The 16989-nt window shown below is 46.4% G+C and overlaps 1 protein-coding gene across 2 annotated transcripts in view; it reads right to left on the bottom strand.

Moving 5' to 3' along the window:
- Positions 1 to 16989, bottom strand: part of SSU72 (SSU72 homolog, RNA polymerase II CTD phosphatase) — a 28255-nt gene continuing 11266 nt past the window's right edge. Inside the window, exons 1-5 of one of the 2 annotated variants that reach the window (XM_081341547.1) lie at positions 16737 to 16870; positions 15308 to 15451; positions 2493 to 2632; positions 1982 to 2100; positions 1 to 1176 (exon numbers count right to left, since the gene is read on the bottom strand). In XM_081341547.1, coding sequence (XP_081197673.1) covers positions 1075 to 1176; positions 1982 to 2100; positions 2493 to 2632; positions 15308 to 15451; positions 16737 to 16855 — 624 coding nt within the window. In that variant the 5' untranslated portion in view covers positions 16856 to 16870 and the 3' untranslated portion in view covers positions 1 to 1074. Of the gene's footprint in view, positions 1177 to 1981; positions 2101 to 2492; positions 2633 to 15307; positions 15452 to 16736; positions 16871 to 16989 lie in introns of those variants that run through there. The other variant, XM_081341548.1, reaches the window with a different exon arrangement.

Genomic DNA, 16989 nt, shown 5'->3' with positions numbered 1-16989 from the left:
TAATCCTGAAATCGCCACAGGTCGTTCTTCACTTACGACCATTTGTTTAGTGACCATCCTGAGTTACAACCGCGCTGGGAAAAAATAAAAAAAGACCGGTTTGCACACTTGCAACCTTTTCAGCCTCCCCGATCGTGCGATCGAAATTTTTTGCATTTGGCAACTCGCCGTGCGTTTGTGACGGCCGCACTTGTCGTGGGGTCTGGCGATCATCATTTGTAACCTTCCTGGATGGCTTCCGACCAGCGAAATCAATGGGGGAAGCCAGACCCGCTTAATGACTGCACAATTCACTTAATAACCGAAGCAATTCGCTTAACAACTGTGGCAAAATAATGCCACGAACTCGCTTAACATCTTGCTTAGCCACAGGAATTTTGAGCTGGATTGTGGTCATACCTGCAGTAGGGCCCTAACCCTTACGCAAACGCCAGATTAGAGTGTCTTCTCCATCCATCGTGCACAGCCGGAGAAACGACAGTAGAGGCGATTTGTATTTATTACAGGCTTCCAATTTCATTGCTATTATTATACAGATATGCTCCAGTCAAATCTTTCTATATTCCGGCCGTTCAGGTTGTCCCCACCCCGTCTCAATAAGATGACCAACCGAAATAACGTAAGATTTTATACTGGCACCTATAAATGATATCTTTTAGAGAAGCATTCTTTTTATAATTAAAACCCTACTTATAAACATTCAAGTAAGGTAGCCAGAGTAGAAGCGGAAAAGGGGCAGAGGAGAGGGGATTAAAAGTCTCTTAAATAAACCGGCCTCAAGGGACAGAAGTTCATTTTTTTTTCATTTTTCTTGGCAGAGTTCATCTGAATCCCTGTGTAGAAACCGACTCCCTTGAACTGCAAATAATAATAATATTAATAAAATTTAAAAAAAAAAAGAAATAATAGCGGGCCAAAGGAAATTTAAAAAAGCAACGAGAAAGTGAGTTGGGTTGGATGTTCACTCTCCAAAAGGAGAGAAAAAAAAATGTCCCGTTGGATCAAAACTAAACATGCTTCATTGGTCTGCATGTAAGGCCTGGAGGAGATGGGTCAGGTCCGTCTGAATTGGTTTCAATAAAAGCAGACTGTGTGCAGAAAAGTCCTCCCACTTTTCTCTTCGAATTCTTGTAATAGCTCATCTATCTCATTTTCCATGTCTTCCGTGTGCTGTATCTGCAGAAAAAAAAGGGGGGGAACATACAAGGTAAATTTATTTAATTGCTTTAAACTGGAGAACAAATGTTTTCTTCCAACTTCCCCCCCCACCTCCAAAAGACACACAGAAGATCCCGCCCCTCCAGACGTGAGCCCAGAAATCTTAGGACCGAGACAATTTTTCTATTTTTTTTGGCCCTCAAAGCTATCTGAATCCTCTGTTTTTAGCATCTCTCCATGAGGACTAGCGAGTTGCTTAAAAAAAGAAAAGAAATGAAAAAAGTAAATCTCAGCCAAATAACAATAAGCAAAAAATACGCTCCTCTCCTTCCCAAATGATTGGAACTGTTCTCCCTTTGCTCTATGCCTTTTTCTTTCTTTCTTTCTTTCTTTCTTTCTTTCTTTCTTTCTTTCTTTCTTTCTTTCTTTCTTTCTTTCTTTCTTTCTCTTTCTTCCTTCCTTCCTTCCTTTCTTTCCTTCCTTTCTTTTCCCTTCCTTCCTTCTAGATAATTCATTCAGATATTATTGGGGGGGGGAGAAAGAGTCTTTTTTTGTTTGTTTTTTTAAGTACGAATGGTGTTTTGGGGCTGAATATCAGTCCCCAAGCTTCATTCCATATGCTGTCCCACTTAAAACACAGCGGGCGCCGTGAGCACATTGTATGAAGATGACACTGTGGCTGGAGAATAACCTTCGGCGGAGGGCACTTCGCCAAGCTGGATGAAGTGGATGGGACACGTAGTCCAAAATATACATTGCGAGAAGGTTAGGGTGTGGGATCAGAGCCATCAGAAGAATTTCAGGGAGAGATGGTTTGACTTACACACTGGCACAGCTCACAGATAAGGAAAGCGCCCAGGGTTGCCTCTTCGTGATTATCTTGAATGTCCACATTTATTACGTGTACAGGCTGACAGGTTTCCTGTTCTCTAGAATTTAAATCTAGGATGACAGAAAGGGGGGGGGGAGAGAAAGGTTATGAAAATGGGGGGGAGGAAAAAACCTGTTTTTTCTATAGGCAAAGAAGGAAAGCCAAATGGAGACCGTGCATGTTTTGGGCGTGTGTGCTTGGCCCCAGGATTTGAATTCCAAACCCAACTAATGAAAGACCCCAAATCTGCAAATTTTATGCAAGTCTGGTTTGCATCGTTTAAGCAAGTTGGACAGAGAGAGGCTGATATATCAAAGCAAAAGGCCAAGAATCCCTTTTGGCTTCTGAAGGATTCTATCTGCCTCCCACGGTCATTTGCGCACAGCATTATAAAGCCCAAAGCTTGACTTTCTATGCAAATCCAACTCACCCATTTTTGTACCTCCCCAAGGCCAGGCCTTACCTTCTACCACTTGATCGTAAACTCTTTCTTCGCACGTTAAGATCAAATCAAAGACGTCTTTGCAATTCTGGAATCTTTCCGGACGCGGCTTGATCCGTTTGTTTCTGTCTAACATGTGCAAAATCCCGTTCTGTGTATAGCTGAAGTGATCAGGGTTAAGGAACTCAGAAAGTGGAACAGCACTGATTTTTGTTATGGCAAACAGGACTCGGTTGGGGATCAGTAATCCAGAAAGGGGTGGGTGGGAAACAACTTTAAATTGACTTCACAAACAGGAAACCTGTTGCCCCTGAAAAAAAACCTTGCCAGGCCCCGGTATCATTTTAGAAATGCAGGACACACTTTTAACCTTCTCAGTGGTTAGAAATCTGGCAACTGTCTGGTTGGATGGAAAACTCAGGCTATAAATCAAATAAATAAATAAATAACAATTAGGAAAATAACAATTCCCCATAGGGTTTTATTGATTAGATCACCATGTTGTTAAACTGGGATGATTTGCAATTATCTATGTTAAAAAGCTTTAATATTAATATTTAGTGAGTTGGCATTTTTATCTTAAGGCAGAAACTTTCTATTGGTGAATAAGCCTGGCTAGGATAATGGGATAACAAATGTCCTTGCTCAGTCTATCTTATCTTATCTTATCTTATCTTATCTTATCTTATCTTATCTTCTTATTCTAAAACACATCATCATTATTGCTTATTCCTTCATGGTCCAAGGAAGGCAATGTTTAAATGAAAAAAATTCTTGGATGACAGCACCTCAATTCTAGCCTTTTTTGCTTTTGCAAAGCTTTGGATCAATTCTAGCATGACTAAGGATGCAATTGAACAAATTCAAAGATCCCAGAATGACCTACGCGGGGAGTTTGGCCAGCCTAGGTTGAGGAACATCTACAATCCCAAACAGCAAAACCACATCTCTGCTGCAACCCAGAGACTGATCAGGCGAAGGCCACGATTACAGATAGTTATGGCTTGTAGACACTTATGGAGACAATTTGAAGACTCAACACGAGTCCAACTTCTTCCTGCAGCTATTGACAGTGCCAGCCCAGATCTACCATTCATTTGATAAGAAAACAGACACTTGATTGAAGCTGGAAACCATTCCACATTCCTTGAGTACTATTCTATGATGACTTTCTTACTTGTGTTGAGCAGAACCCACATTTGTTGAGGGAGAAAGGCTTTAGCAACCAGTGAAGCAATGTGTGGTTCTTGGTGTTCTAGTGTTTAAGCGTACCTAGTCTGCTCAATTATAGTTTATTGAGTCAGTCTCAAGCTTTGCCAACACACTAGGTCCATTGAGCAAGGTCCACAAACCACGAAGACTGGGGCAGATACAAAGGGCTTCCACAACACAAGAGCAGCCCCGGTTTGGCTTGGTATTTGAAAGGCTGGTGTCTCACGAGGCTATTTTGAGAGGTGAAGTGCGCTGAAATAATCTGACCAATTTGTAAGGGCAATTCCAAGCAGAAAGGAGCAAATTTCACGCAGAGATGGGGAAATAAGGTGGATTATTTATTCCAGGACCTGCTTGGTCAAGAAACTAAGGTACGATTTGATGTCTACCTACCTCACAGTAGAAGGTCCACATCTTGTGGTCTGAAGGACTGCAGTCATTAAATAAACGTCCCAATTGTACTATAACCACAACCAATTCCAAACCTTTGTCTCCTTTTGATTATCTGCTAGGATGTTATGGTATCTTTTGCACACAAAGCAGAAACAGTAAGTAAACCTTTTCCGTTCATCCTCATAATATCCCTGCGGGGAATCAAGAGATGGCAACTAAGTGAAATTCAGTTGGGCTAGGTTTTGGGCATGGGACTTCAATCAAGTAACTAAAGAACTGGGGAATGTGGTGCTGGAACAAAAGAAGAGTTGAAGAACTTGGCCTCGTGAGGGACAAGAATTGGAGGAATGGACAGTGGAGACAAAACAAAGAGGGAATTGTTTCTCTCAAAATACTTGAAAGACTGGTCGTCCAATGATGCTGGGTGGAAGTAGAGGAAAGGTCCTGTAACTTGCTTGCAGAGCATGTTTCTGTATGAAAGACCTTGTAGTAAGATATGCGGTGGTAGCCATCTCAGACAGCTTAAAAGCACAGAGGATGAAAGATCGTCAATAGCTGCTAGTCAAGATGGTTAGATAGTGCCTCTAAAACCAACCACACTAGACCTCCTGGTTGCTGAGAAACAGGACAGGTCTTTAGACAAGAACTGGGCCAACTATTAAGTCCTGCATCAGATCAGATCCCTACAACCATCAAACCCCATGCACTGCTGGACTCCTCGTGAGACGTGTCTTGAGTAGTCAAGGGCATCTCCAGGCTCTCATTGTGCCAAAAGCATAAATTCCTAGTAGCTAGAGGAATTTTTTTAAAAAAAATTAATCTGACTTCCTTATTCCCTAAAGAACTGCAGACTTTGCTGTTCTGACAACAAAATCTTATGAATGTTTTATACACGCAACGTCCCAGAGGCCAAGTTCAGAGGAGGAAGGCAGAGTTGCTTGAAGGCCCAATTTGCTGAATGAACCCCAAGTGGCTAGCTTCCCAAGACACGTTAAGCCACAAAACTTGGTTTAGCCTCACGCTAGCTGGGTTTATGAAACATATTAAGCCAAATACAAAAAAAAACAAAAAACAACCCAGCATCTGACATTGTGGATCAAACCAGCAACTTAAAAAGTGGCTTTCTCTCACGTTGCATCGACAGCACACATTGAAATCCAAGGCTACAATCTATCCTGTTTGTGCTTTCAACTGGTGTGTGCCCATCTCTGGAGGGGAACTAAAGCCACAGAGAACTTCTGCCTTCGTTGTTGGCGGCTCAAAGGAAGAACTTGACAAGCCAGGCGAAGTCAGGAGATGGCGGTGAAACCTAAGTCCCCGTCTTCCACAAATAGGAAGATCCTCTTTTTCACTTTCAACCTCCCATCTAACCTCCTTCCGATGTGCTCGCCTTCTTCTGTCCCCCAAGAGGAGTGACCCTTTGGATCTGTCCCACCTTTGAGGTGGTCTCCAAGCTTACCTGGGTCGATCTCGTGCTCTCAACTGCAGATCAAAGCAACTTGGCAGCAACCAACACTCAAGTCTTTTCTCTTCAGTTCCAGGGGCGGAGAGGATGGAAACTGGGTCACTTCTCAAATGATTAAACGTTCATTTCTCAACCAGAAATGCAGTAAATAGGGTCGAGTTGATCCAATCAACCTGCCTAAAAGGGTGAATAACTGCCCAGAGACAGATTTGGTCCAGAACCTCCAGTTCTTAGCAGATTTATATTTATTAAATTTATATAGCCAAGCAACCTTGGGTGGCAAACAAGACTCAAAAAAATGATGAGACAATAAAACACACTTCCAATAATTATCTCGCAAAGTAATCTCACCCATCCCTATCCTCAAAGCTGCCAGGGGATCTAAGGTGGGGGATCCTGCCGTGTGGTGCAGATCCTACGGGGCGGTGGAAACATCCCACGAGAGCTCCTAAAATTTCACTTACAAAGAGGGGTCCTTGCAGCTACCGACTGAGAGTACTTCTACAAGCGGAGGAAGATGTAAGCTTGCAACTGAATTCCAACATCTGCTAGACTGCTGTCTCTCAACAGTCTCCAAGCAAAGCAGGAACGGGAGGGGTACTGCTGTAAATCCTCTCCACCCGTCCCAACTGCCCCTTTCCCCTGTGGATGATTAACATTCACCTAGCTGACGTCTTGGATCCAATAATGGTTCGCAGGAGGCGAATTCCACAGCCAACAAGGGGAACAGAGGGCAAGGAGGCGAGCGTTAGCCCTGTATGCCAAAAGAAGAAAGCAGGCGAAGGAAGTCTGCTATTTCTACGAGAGGCCAAAGGCTTACGGCGGGAGATAAGTGCCAGCTGACTTGCGTGAGAGAATCTCAATAGGTAAATGAACCCAAAAGAGCATCGACGCTGATATCACGATGTAAGATAGGGAGAACATGAAAGCTCTTATTCCGGCGCTTTCCTAAGGCACTGAGTGGGAGGCGCCAAGTCAGAAAGGGAAGCACCTTCCAAGGTCAGAAGGAGCTTGGTTTGGATCAGGAGAAAGGCATTTCCCCCCCCCCAAAAAAAAATAGTACAGCAGTTAAAAGATTAGAGCAAAGCTAACATCTAACCTAAAATATGGAAATCCTTCTGAGATGCTTTGGCCCTGTTTCTGTTTAAAAAGGACGCTCCGTGCTAACTACGGAAGAGACGAGCCATCGAGATGTTTTGGACCTCAACCCCCACCTCGGCTCCAGCCAGCCTAACCGATGGCAAAGCACTCTGGGAGAAGCAGTCCAACTTGGAAGATGTTTCACTTCTCACCCGAGCAGCTTCGTCAGTTCAGAGTCGATGAAGCTCCTTGGATGATGAGAAGCGAGAGGGCTTCAAGGGAAAACAAAGGAAGTCCAGATGCCTTTCGAAAAAAGCATCTTTCAGATAACCCATGACCGGGATGACAGAATCTCCACAGGCATCCTAAGGACGTTAGTGTGGCAGGTTGCCAAGTCTCAGGAAGAAAGGGATGGTTAGGAGAATCCCCTCCACAGATCCCAAGGACTATCTCAAACGATGGAAGTGGGTGGGTGGGAAAAAGAATGTGTTCTCTCTCGCAGGGCCCAGAGGAACAAGGCCAAGCTGGGAGGAGGAATGAGACAAAAGCATTTAGAACAACTTATCAACATTTCAGCAAGGACTACGATGAGGGCCGCTTGCCAAAATCGAAACTGAGCCTGCGGATTATCTGCTTTAACGTTACAAAGTCTTCTTCCTACCGTCTCATTTTTCTTGTCCTCATCAACTCCTTGCGGACTGGCGTTCATTTCGGTTGGCTCTTTCTCAACCCGCCAGATGGAAAATCCAAACTGCCCCATGCCAGTCACTGCTTTTTTGTTTTTTTGGCTTTTCACTCTTGCAAAGGTTCTCCTACATTTCAAAACCTCTTTGCCCATCAAAGTTTCTCCTCTCGGGAAAACTTTTAACGTGACAGGATTTTTTTCCCTCAAGGAAAACCTGCGGATTTCTCAGGCCATGAGATGACGCACTGTCTTCCCCAAAACAAGGCATCTTTCCCCAGTCCTTGCGTGTGAATTTGAGACAACCTAGAACTGCTCTTCCCCGGCCTGGTGCCCTCCGGAGGTGAACTTTGCGTTGGCTGAGCCTGATGGGATTTGAAGTCCAACCAATCAGAAAGGAAAGGTCTGCCAGGAGAAACGAAGAGAGGGGAGACATCAGCGTTTTGGACTTGCGGAGGTGCCAATGGCATCGGAAACAAAGGCAGCAAGACACAAAAACCAGATCAACATGTCATTGCTTAGTTTTGCCTGCCCGGAATCTATAATGGAAAAAGTCAGGGAGAGAGGAGAAGAAGAAGAAGGGGAAAAAAGTGGTTTGCTTCTCACCATTTTCTCAATTATTTCTCTTTTCTTTGAACATGGTAGCTCAAACCAAGTGCGTTCTTAAATAGGCAAAGCCTTACAAATATGGCAGGTGAGCGTGCCCAAGCTTTTCTTCTGGATATATTACTTTAAAAAAAAACACAACAAAACTGAAACATGCCTCTTTGGTTCCCTTGGAGAAGGGCGTCACAAATCTGCTGCTGAGTTTTGGGTAAAAGCCAGAGAATTTGCCCCAAAGGCTAACCCTCCGTTGCGTCTTTCCTCTACGTCTAGAAAAAGGTCGCCTGCTTTTCTACTGTACCTGGCTCTAATTATGCCAAAATGTGCACTTGAAGCAATCCCATTTCCTTCCCCTGGCTGAATCTTGCATCTCTACTCCAAAGGATAAGCCCCCAGCGTGGGAGACCCGTCCTCTCTCCTCTGCTTCTGCGTTAACAAGGAGGAAATAAAGGCAGAAGAGAACAAAAAGGTTTTTAAACTCTTCTTCCAAAGGCCCCGAGTCCTAATTCCAAAGCAATTCAACCAACGGCAATCCTGGAGAATCCGGTAGGAGTCCTCTCTTCTGGATTACAGCTTTTCGTTGAGGTCTCTGGAGGGAGAGGGCCAAAGGCAAATGGCAGGAGAACATCTAGAGATTAGGTGGCAACGAAAAGGCTCACCAGATGCCTTCTCCATCGTCAAGGTAGCAAGAATTAAGAGTCTATTTTGAGGGAGGTGGTTTGTTCTCCGTTGGGTTTCCGAACGTTTCGTTACCAGGCTAGGGAACGTCTTCAGCGGAGTCAAGTGTCCGTGTTCTTCTGTTTATAAGGGCTTCAGGTCTGAGCCTCATTTGACACAGCCGTGCCCGAAGCCCTTATAAACAGAAGAACACGGACACTGACTCCGCTGAAGATGTTCCTTAGCCTGGAAACGAAACGTTTGGAAAACCAACTCACAAGCTCGGAGGAGGAACCTCCAGCCTTACCCTCCACCTGAGCCGCAAGTATTCTCCTCTGTTTATTCTCTCAGGCTTTTTAAATCTAACTTCTCATCTCTTAAAAGCAAGACTGGTTTTAGCCTTAATTGTTCTTACTAGTTGTCTCTGCCCGAGGCTGGCTCAGCTACTTCTAACTCATGTTTTGCCCGATTCGCTAACTTACAGATAGTCCTCGATTTACGGCCACTGGTCATTTAGCTACCGTTCCGAGGTCATGACTGCTTTAAAAAAAAATCGATTTATGATTGACCCTCACCGAACTGTTGCAGCGTCCCCGTCATCACGTTACCGTGATTTGGGCAACTGGCATGTATTGGTGACAGTCGCGGCATGCCGGGGAGCCCGTGACTGCCGTCTGCAACCTTCCCAGCTGGTTTCTGGCAAGCAACGCTGCCTGGAGAAGCTGGACTTGCTTAACGGCGGTCACAGAAAAGGTAAAGTCGGGTGTGGTCATGTGCTGACTTACTTAACAACCCTATCGCTTAGCAGTGGAAGGTAAGCCCCAACTGTGGCTGTAACTCAAGGACTTCCTGTAAATATAAGAGCTGGATCTGCACAAGCCACACTAGAGCCTCATGGTTAGTCTGCAATTGAGGGTGATGACTAAACCCAGTTACTGAAAATGTACTTCTTTGGGGGCAAACGGCGCAAGCTAGCCTTCCCGTGAACTAGGCTTGTATTCCCATTCCTAACTAGCACATCTGCAGGGCAGCAGGCTGAGGAAGGCTGCTGGAGGAAATCTGGTTATGTCACTGCAACAAGTCAGAGTGGAACGATTATTCCAAGATCTTCCAAGTATCCTCACTACTTAAAAGCACATTTCATCTGGCTCTGGATTATCACTAGCTTCAAAAAGTCCTGGCGTCAGTTTTTGCCCACTGATAATGGCAACTGACTCACGGCAGCGCAGAGATCTTTCTCCATCAGGCTGAACCTGGTTTGGGACCACATCTGACATCTTCGGCATGCATAGTAAGGTCCATTGTCTTGGGGTCCACAGAACAAGAACTTGGGTCTTCTCCCAGGCCGGACTGTAGGCTGACCTAGGCCAGGAACGTACCCCAGCTTCAGAATCCACCATTCTAGAAACTCAACCCAATACTGTCCACGCTTGGCTCGGGAAGATTGACAGGGAAAACGAGATGCAGTGCCTGTTTTGTCTACTAAACAAATCCAGGATTAAGTGAGGTCTCCTGCTTGTGTAATTACGGCTGTGGGATGATTAATAAAAGGATGAACTGAAGTGTTTCTGGAAAACCAGTCATGGAAACATTCTTCCCACACCTGTGTAGGAAAGTACAACAGTCTCCTCCAACACTGGATGAGATTGGTGGCCAGGTCAACTCCCAGGAAGAGGTGACGTTTGAACCTGCATGAGGTCCAGCCCAGCTCTAAGGGACGATGGGAGTTGTCATCCAAGAATTGCAGAGCCATGCCAGGCCTGTGCCCTATTAAAGGGATCTGTGAATCCCCTGTAGAAAGAAAACTATGTCTCCTGAGCTAGATAAAATTATTAGTAAAGCTATTTTAATTTTTTTGGATATATTCTGGCTGCTCCGCTTAGCAGCTCTTTTTTTTTTGCATTTATGCCTCTTAATTTTTGCTCAAATATGCCACCTCCGCAGGCCTCTTTTCAGCCCAATGGTGCAGGATACACTTCTGGGTTGAACTGGCAAATCCAAATTTAGGAAGCGTCTCCTTACTTCCTGGCAGTTTTTAAAGCCAGCTAGTTTTATACTGCAGTGAATGCAAAGACCAAAGCCTTGATTTAATTCTACCACGGGGCATTCTTTTGTGTTTGGGTAATTTGAGAAAACCCAGAAATGAGCCAACCATCTCAGAAAGATTTCCCATTTCCTCAAGGCAGATGAACAATTTCAATCTTCTGACAGGCTAAAAATCAGAACTGCTGAAGTTGCAGATCTAGGTGAAAATATCAGGGAATCTCTTAATCAGAATTTAAACCCATAAATAAGTGGTTCTCACTCATTTATGTGGAACAGCTTGGAAGAGGGAAGTCTGGAACCCCATGGGTCATTTGGTCAATTTTGGTCCTGGGTTAGTGATCCCAAATGGGAAAATGGCATCTTGCAAATGTCTTAATGAAGGGAGCAATCTACGCCTCCTTTGAAATCTCCCCCCCAAAAAAAGCCATTGGTGCTGCTCTTGTTATGTACAAATTTAAAACTTGTGTGATATGAAGAGGGAGCAGGGGTCCATTTTAAAAAAAAATAATTATATTGCAATTACTAATCAGGAGCGGTCAAATCTGGGCTCAGACCCTCAATGGCTCACTCTACCTCATAATCTTCCTTGCAAACTTTCCTCCCTGTTGACTGCTAGCCTGTCACAGACATGGGTTTGTGCAAAAGGCGGTCAAAGGAACAGTGGTGTCAAGCACCAGGGGAAATCAGGAGATTCGGGCACTTCTACAAGAATCTGTACTACTAACGTTCAAACAAAATTAGTGGGAGTTAAGAAGGAATTCAAGGTGGGCTGGACTTACAAGATACCTTGTGGGCCCGCAGGGACTCATGACTGATGACGTGTTTGACCCCTCCCTCCCTCGGGCTCAGCCTGGTCCTCTCCTACAAGTTTTCTGAGCTCCTAATTTCTGGCCTCTCTCAATAGTTCAGGCTTGAATTTTACCCCATTACTCTTTCCTTTTAAAGAAAGTGTCACGTTGAGAGCTGCTTGGGAATTAAAAAGACTCCCCAGGCAACTCACTTTACGGGCGAGTCACAAAAGGGCCTGCTTCTCCTTCAAACTTAAAAGAAGGGCTCTGTTCTAACCTTGCCTCCCAGACGCTCTTAAGACAAGTTCATCCCTGAGGACCATCCCTTGCAGCTGTAGTGCAGGACTTCTGTCAACCCAGAGGGCCTTCCGAGAGAGGGGAAATGGAACGGCCGCTTGGTGCTGGTTTCCAGGGGTTGGTGGGTAGGTGAGTGGGTGGGGAATACACATTTTGTCATTCTAAGCAGCTTTTTTTTTACCTTACTGTCTTGGGTGGTCCTGGCTGTGGCGCTTCCTGTCTGGGTAGCCTGGGCGATTTCTTGGTTGACCACGCAGACTGGAAGGGGAAGCAGGGAAAGAAGCCAAACCCTCACCATAAATTATCCACCACGGCCTGGAAGGTCCCCTCGAATCAAAGCAAGGGCCAACACTCCCTTTACACATGGGGGAAGTGGGGGGGGGGACTCTTTCCCCCTCCGTGGATCAAGAGTCTGCTGCTTCAGACTTCAGGGCCTGCGGGAGGAGCCGCTGTTGGTCTGAAAGCAAGCAGAGAAGGGTAGCAGGCCCAAAGAATGCCCAACAGCTTCCATGGGTGGCCTTCTACTCCAGCAACGTCCTCCATCTTGAAATCAGATTGGCTCAAGATGCAGTCTCCACCCTGCTTTAAGGAGATTTTTGCGGCTGTTCAGATTCAGCCAAGCTCCCCCTCCCCAAACCCTGAGCTTAAAAGAGGGTCTCTCCCATAGCATTTGACCATCAGTGCAAGACTTTGCAGTTGCTGCCCTCCAGGTGTCTTCTGCAACACCTTGGAAGTGGTCCGTATGTCCCCCCCACCCTTTGCTTGGTGCTCAGACAGCCCCTTCAAGAGCAGAACTACCAAAACCAAAATAAAAAGCAACCCCAAGAGAATGGACGGGGGGGGAGGGGGCAAAGGCATTTTTTTTAATCGTGTTTGAGTGCTCAGTACAAACAAATCATTCCACAAGAGTGAAGCCAGCCGTCAGCAGATCCTCAGAATGTCTAACATTATTTTAAAGGGGAGGAAATGATGGATCTCATCCTATCAAGGCTGCAACCTTGGGGAGGGGGGAAGTATAGCCCGATTGTATCCAGGACACAGGGGACCCATCTTTCCTCTCTAAAGCTTTTGTGTGCTAGTTCTCACTGACATGTTAAGTCTGCGGTTCGGAGCCAACAAGGGGGTCTTACACAAGGCTACTGGTGGAAATTTGTTATGGCCAAAAGCTTCTTGCCCAAAGCACACTTAATGCGGAAAACATGGGACATTAAGGAAAAAGATTCCCAGTTTTGCTAGGTTTATCTGTGACTCATTCAGTGGGAGAGAGACAGACACATCAGGAGAGACGATGTGTAGCTAGCCGCCCTACTGTAGGTTTGATGCCAGTAGGAAACACATGGTTACAGGACCCCCGATCCAAAGTTTGCTTGAAACATCTGGCTGTCCAGAGAAATTTGTAGCTTGTAAAGACCGGAGGAGACAAGGTTTAGCATTTCCTCCAAAATTTGTGTGCGACTGTGTGGAAATGGCCACTTTTAGTTAAGGCCGGGTCACACATGCTAAGCTATGGCTTACTTCAACCCTCCTTAAGATGAATTTATATCCACTAACCGGAATGGCTGCATTCACACAACATGCTGAATTCTTAGTGCCCTGTGTGGCGCTTTTCAGGCTCCGTGTCCCATCCGATTTATTTATTTATTTTCAAATTTCTTTTTAGTTTAATTTTCTTTTAATTAATTAGGAAGCCAAGCACATTGCTCAAGGTCAGCCTGCTGTGTGTGCGCGCATGTGCATTAGATTGGTTATCACAGTATGGTGGAATCCAGCCATAGTGAAGGCCATTGGTTCCAATGGCTCCAAACAGGTCTAAAACAGGGGTCTTCAAAAACTTGGCCCCTTTTATGACTTGTGGACTTCAACTCCCAGAATTCCTCAGCCAGGCACGCTGTGTCCCCTGTAGGCGTTGCCACCGCCCCCCACCCCCCACCCCCAGGGTAGCAATTTCTGCTTCTTAAGGCCTTGCGGTCTTTGGTGAAAAAGATCCATCTGGGAATCCATCACAGGAACCTCCGACCCCATTCATGGTCTGAAATGGCAGGCTTATCAATTCAGTGAGAACTAAGGCGGCCTAGCAGATGAGCGTGGCACAGGGTCAAAGGATCAGATGCCTCCCGCCAAAGGTCTCATGGAGCCAGTCACAGAGCACGTCTCAACGGAAACCAGTCCCCTCCAAAAGCACCTGTTTTGGGGTCTGCCCTACCAGCCCAAGCTCTATGGTCAGCTGGGGCCTGAAGAACAACATAAAGGTGAGGGTGGGAGGTGAAAGCTTTCTGCTGTAGCCTTCCCCGCCACTAACGCCCAATGGAAGCCCCTAGAGAGATGCAAGGCAGACCTCTTCCTACGTAAGCCTTCTTCTGTCCCTGGCCAATGATATTTACAAAGGTTTTAAGGATCTGAGAGCTCTCGACCGGGGGCCTATTTCCAAAGAACACGAAAGCTCTTCTTGGTTTTGAAATTACACGACCTGACTTGAGCAGAGAGAAGCCCTTCTCCAACCAAGCATGCCATCTAAATGGTTCCCAACTCCCTGCCTCAGAAGACCAGGAGCTTTTGGGGGAAAGGTTTGTCGGCTGAGATTCTTGGGGGGGGGGGGAGAGAAATGCTCAAGGACTGCCTGCCTAGCAAATTCCTGTTATTGGCCCCCCAGGCTGGGTCCTCAACCCTGAAAGATGCTTGATAAGAAGGCCGAGCTGGATACTAGAATGCAAGATGTCTGCACTGAAGGACAAGAGCTGAAGAGAGGCAACCACTGTCCAGCTGTTCCTGGCTCAGGGAAGGGGCCTTCCTCGGGGCCCCACATCAGATGGGGATTCTACCTCTCTCCAATTTCTTTGGAAGGACATGAGGGGGAAGGGAGAGAGAGAAACCGGAGGGCAGCTATCCTGTACAGCAAAGCAATTCGCTAGCTGGTCCTGGGGAAGGTGGCGTGGGAAAAAAAGGCGAAGAGGATCGGAGAGGCGAGGATGAAGAAAACTTTTTTTGAGCCCGAGTAGGCTCGGAGACAGAAAGTCATCTCACACGAACCATGGGGTGCCTCAGCTCAGTCTGTCTGCACTAAAGAGCTCCCCTGGGGGGGGGGGAATTAGACAAAAATCTATCCCAGCAGCCCTACCTGAAGGAACTGAAATATGAGCCTGGGATTTTATGTGGGGGAAGCCAGAAAGCTACAGCCTTGGCCTTGGGGACTTGACGGAGAGAAACACTCCCAAGGCAGAAGAGAGGACAGCGGAAGTAGGGTTGTTCTCAACCAAAAAGCTCGACTTCAAGGCTGTGTCTCCCAATTTATTACTGCCGACGACCGACGGGCCCATCCTTTCCAGACACTGAGGGGCTTCCTAGCGTCGTCGGCACAGAAAGGCAATTGTACCCAAAGAGAGACACCGGCGTCCCCTTGCTCTAACCAACCTGTCGCACAACTGCTCTACTCAGCGGCAGTTAAGGGGTGGCGCTAGCAGCCCTTTTCTACTGTGTGGAGCACCTGCTGCTGAGACCTGGAAACACCAGACTGGGCCAGAGTCAAGTAGCCACGTGTTCCTTATGCAAAGGAGCACAGAGACGCCTCGGAAAAGAGCAGAGCGCACGACTGTGAAAGGGCCTTCCGCAGGGATACAGTTCTTTGTCTTTCCTAAGGAGGTCACTGTACATCTGATCGTATGTCGTTTTGAAATCGTAAACGTTGGGCTTGTCTGGGGCGGGTCCTGGCAGCTTCACGTGAGTCCCGGTACCAAAGGATCGGACGCTGAAACCACGTTTACTGAAAAACAGAAAGGGGAGGGGGAAAAAAAGAGATCTCCATTAGTTGGGACAGTGGCAGAGAAATTGGGCTGATGGACACAACATTTGATGATCGGTGACCCAAATCCCAGAACTGGCGGGTTGTTGCTTTATAATTCCAACGGTATCCTACTTGTGCTTTACCTTACATTAAGGGAGAACTTTGACAACAGCTATCAAGATACCATTTAAGGTTACAACAAGACCTTGGTTAGTTGAAACAGGAGTCTTCGCCCACCTCACCTGCCGTTTGCTGCAAATTTTAGGCATGTAATTCTTAAAAAAAAAGAAATAAAAACATATCCTCTGGTTCTCAAACACAGATTATCTACAGTTAGCTGTTGCTGCTCGACCCAGTGCGGATGAGATGAAGCAACCTGGCCAGAGGTAAACATTTTCCCCAATTCCCCGGGTTGATTCAAAGGGTTTCCTTCTGCGTTTGTTCTAAGAACATGGCAAATCCACGTCCCCACAGGTTCAGCGGCGGCACATTTATTCTCCATTTCGTTCAAGCATCTGAACAGCTTTTTGTTCATTTCATTCCCTTGCTTGCCTCTATTCAAGCATTACGGGAAAAGGGACCGAATCGAAAGGAGCTGGAGCATCAGCCGGCAAATCGGTGAAGTCATTGGGCAGGAGAGCGTAAGCGTGAGAGCGCATTCTTTGTTTGTGGCTGGCTCTGTCGTTTCTTAAGGCGCTCCCCCGCTCCCCAGAAGCGGGCTCTTTGGAACTGCATTAATGAATCTCTGCGGGACCCAAAGAACATCAGTTGCATAAACAGTAAGCAAACAGTGTGGCTCGCTGGCAAGCTTTCAACACAAATTAGGAAGCTCTGTCCAAGGGCAAGGATAATGCATACCCAGCCCTCAGGGCCGGTTGTACACAGGAAAGCAATTTTCAACTCTTCTTCAGATCTGGGCGGCTGTGTCTTTTGAGGCCCCCTTTTAGAACCATCGGTTCGGATCGCAGCCCGGCTGATCTAAATGCTGATTTCTCCCCACCCACCACCACCACCCTCAAAAACTCAAAAGACGTCGTTCCCCAACCAAGTGTCCTTCAGCTAGGCTGGGAATAAGTTCCCAACATTGTCACTCCCGGCAGTTCTGCCTATAAAGCGCACATTTCTTACAAGTGCTTGGCCTGCTGTTCCTGGCATCAGAGATTTGGGGGAAGAAGAGGAAAAAAAAAGCTTTCAGATTCGCCCTTCCATCCCTCCACGTCCCCTCCTCCACTCTCAATGTCAGCTACGGGCTTCAAATACACACCTGAGCTGCAACTGTAAGGATAATCCTGCTTTGCTGTACAGATGCCGATTGGCTGAAGCCATAACGTAGCTTGCTTTGGGCTCGGTGCGATGTGCAGTCATGAAGGTTTTAAACTGCATGCAAGCCTGACATCGTGACTCCTTTAACAAATGAGAGTTTTTAAAAACAATCATGGCTGGATTTGGGCACTGGTGTGTCTATCATGCTTAACACTGCAGAAGAGGGCTAGCCTACTTAGACTGGCCACTGGCCA

This window comes from Vipera berus, assembly GCF_964194415.1.
Source record: "Vipera berus genome assembly, chromosome: 17".
In the NCBI taxonomy this organism is placed as follows: Eukaryota; Metazoa; Chordata; class Lepidosauria; order Squamata; family Viperidae; genus Vipera; species Vipera berus.
This window is presented reverse-complemented; position numbering and strand designations above follow the sequence as displayed.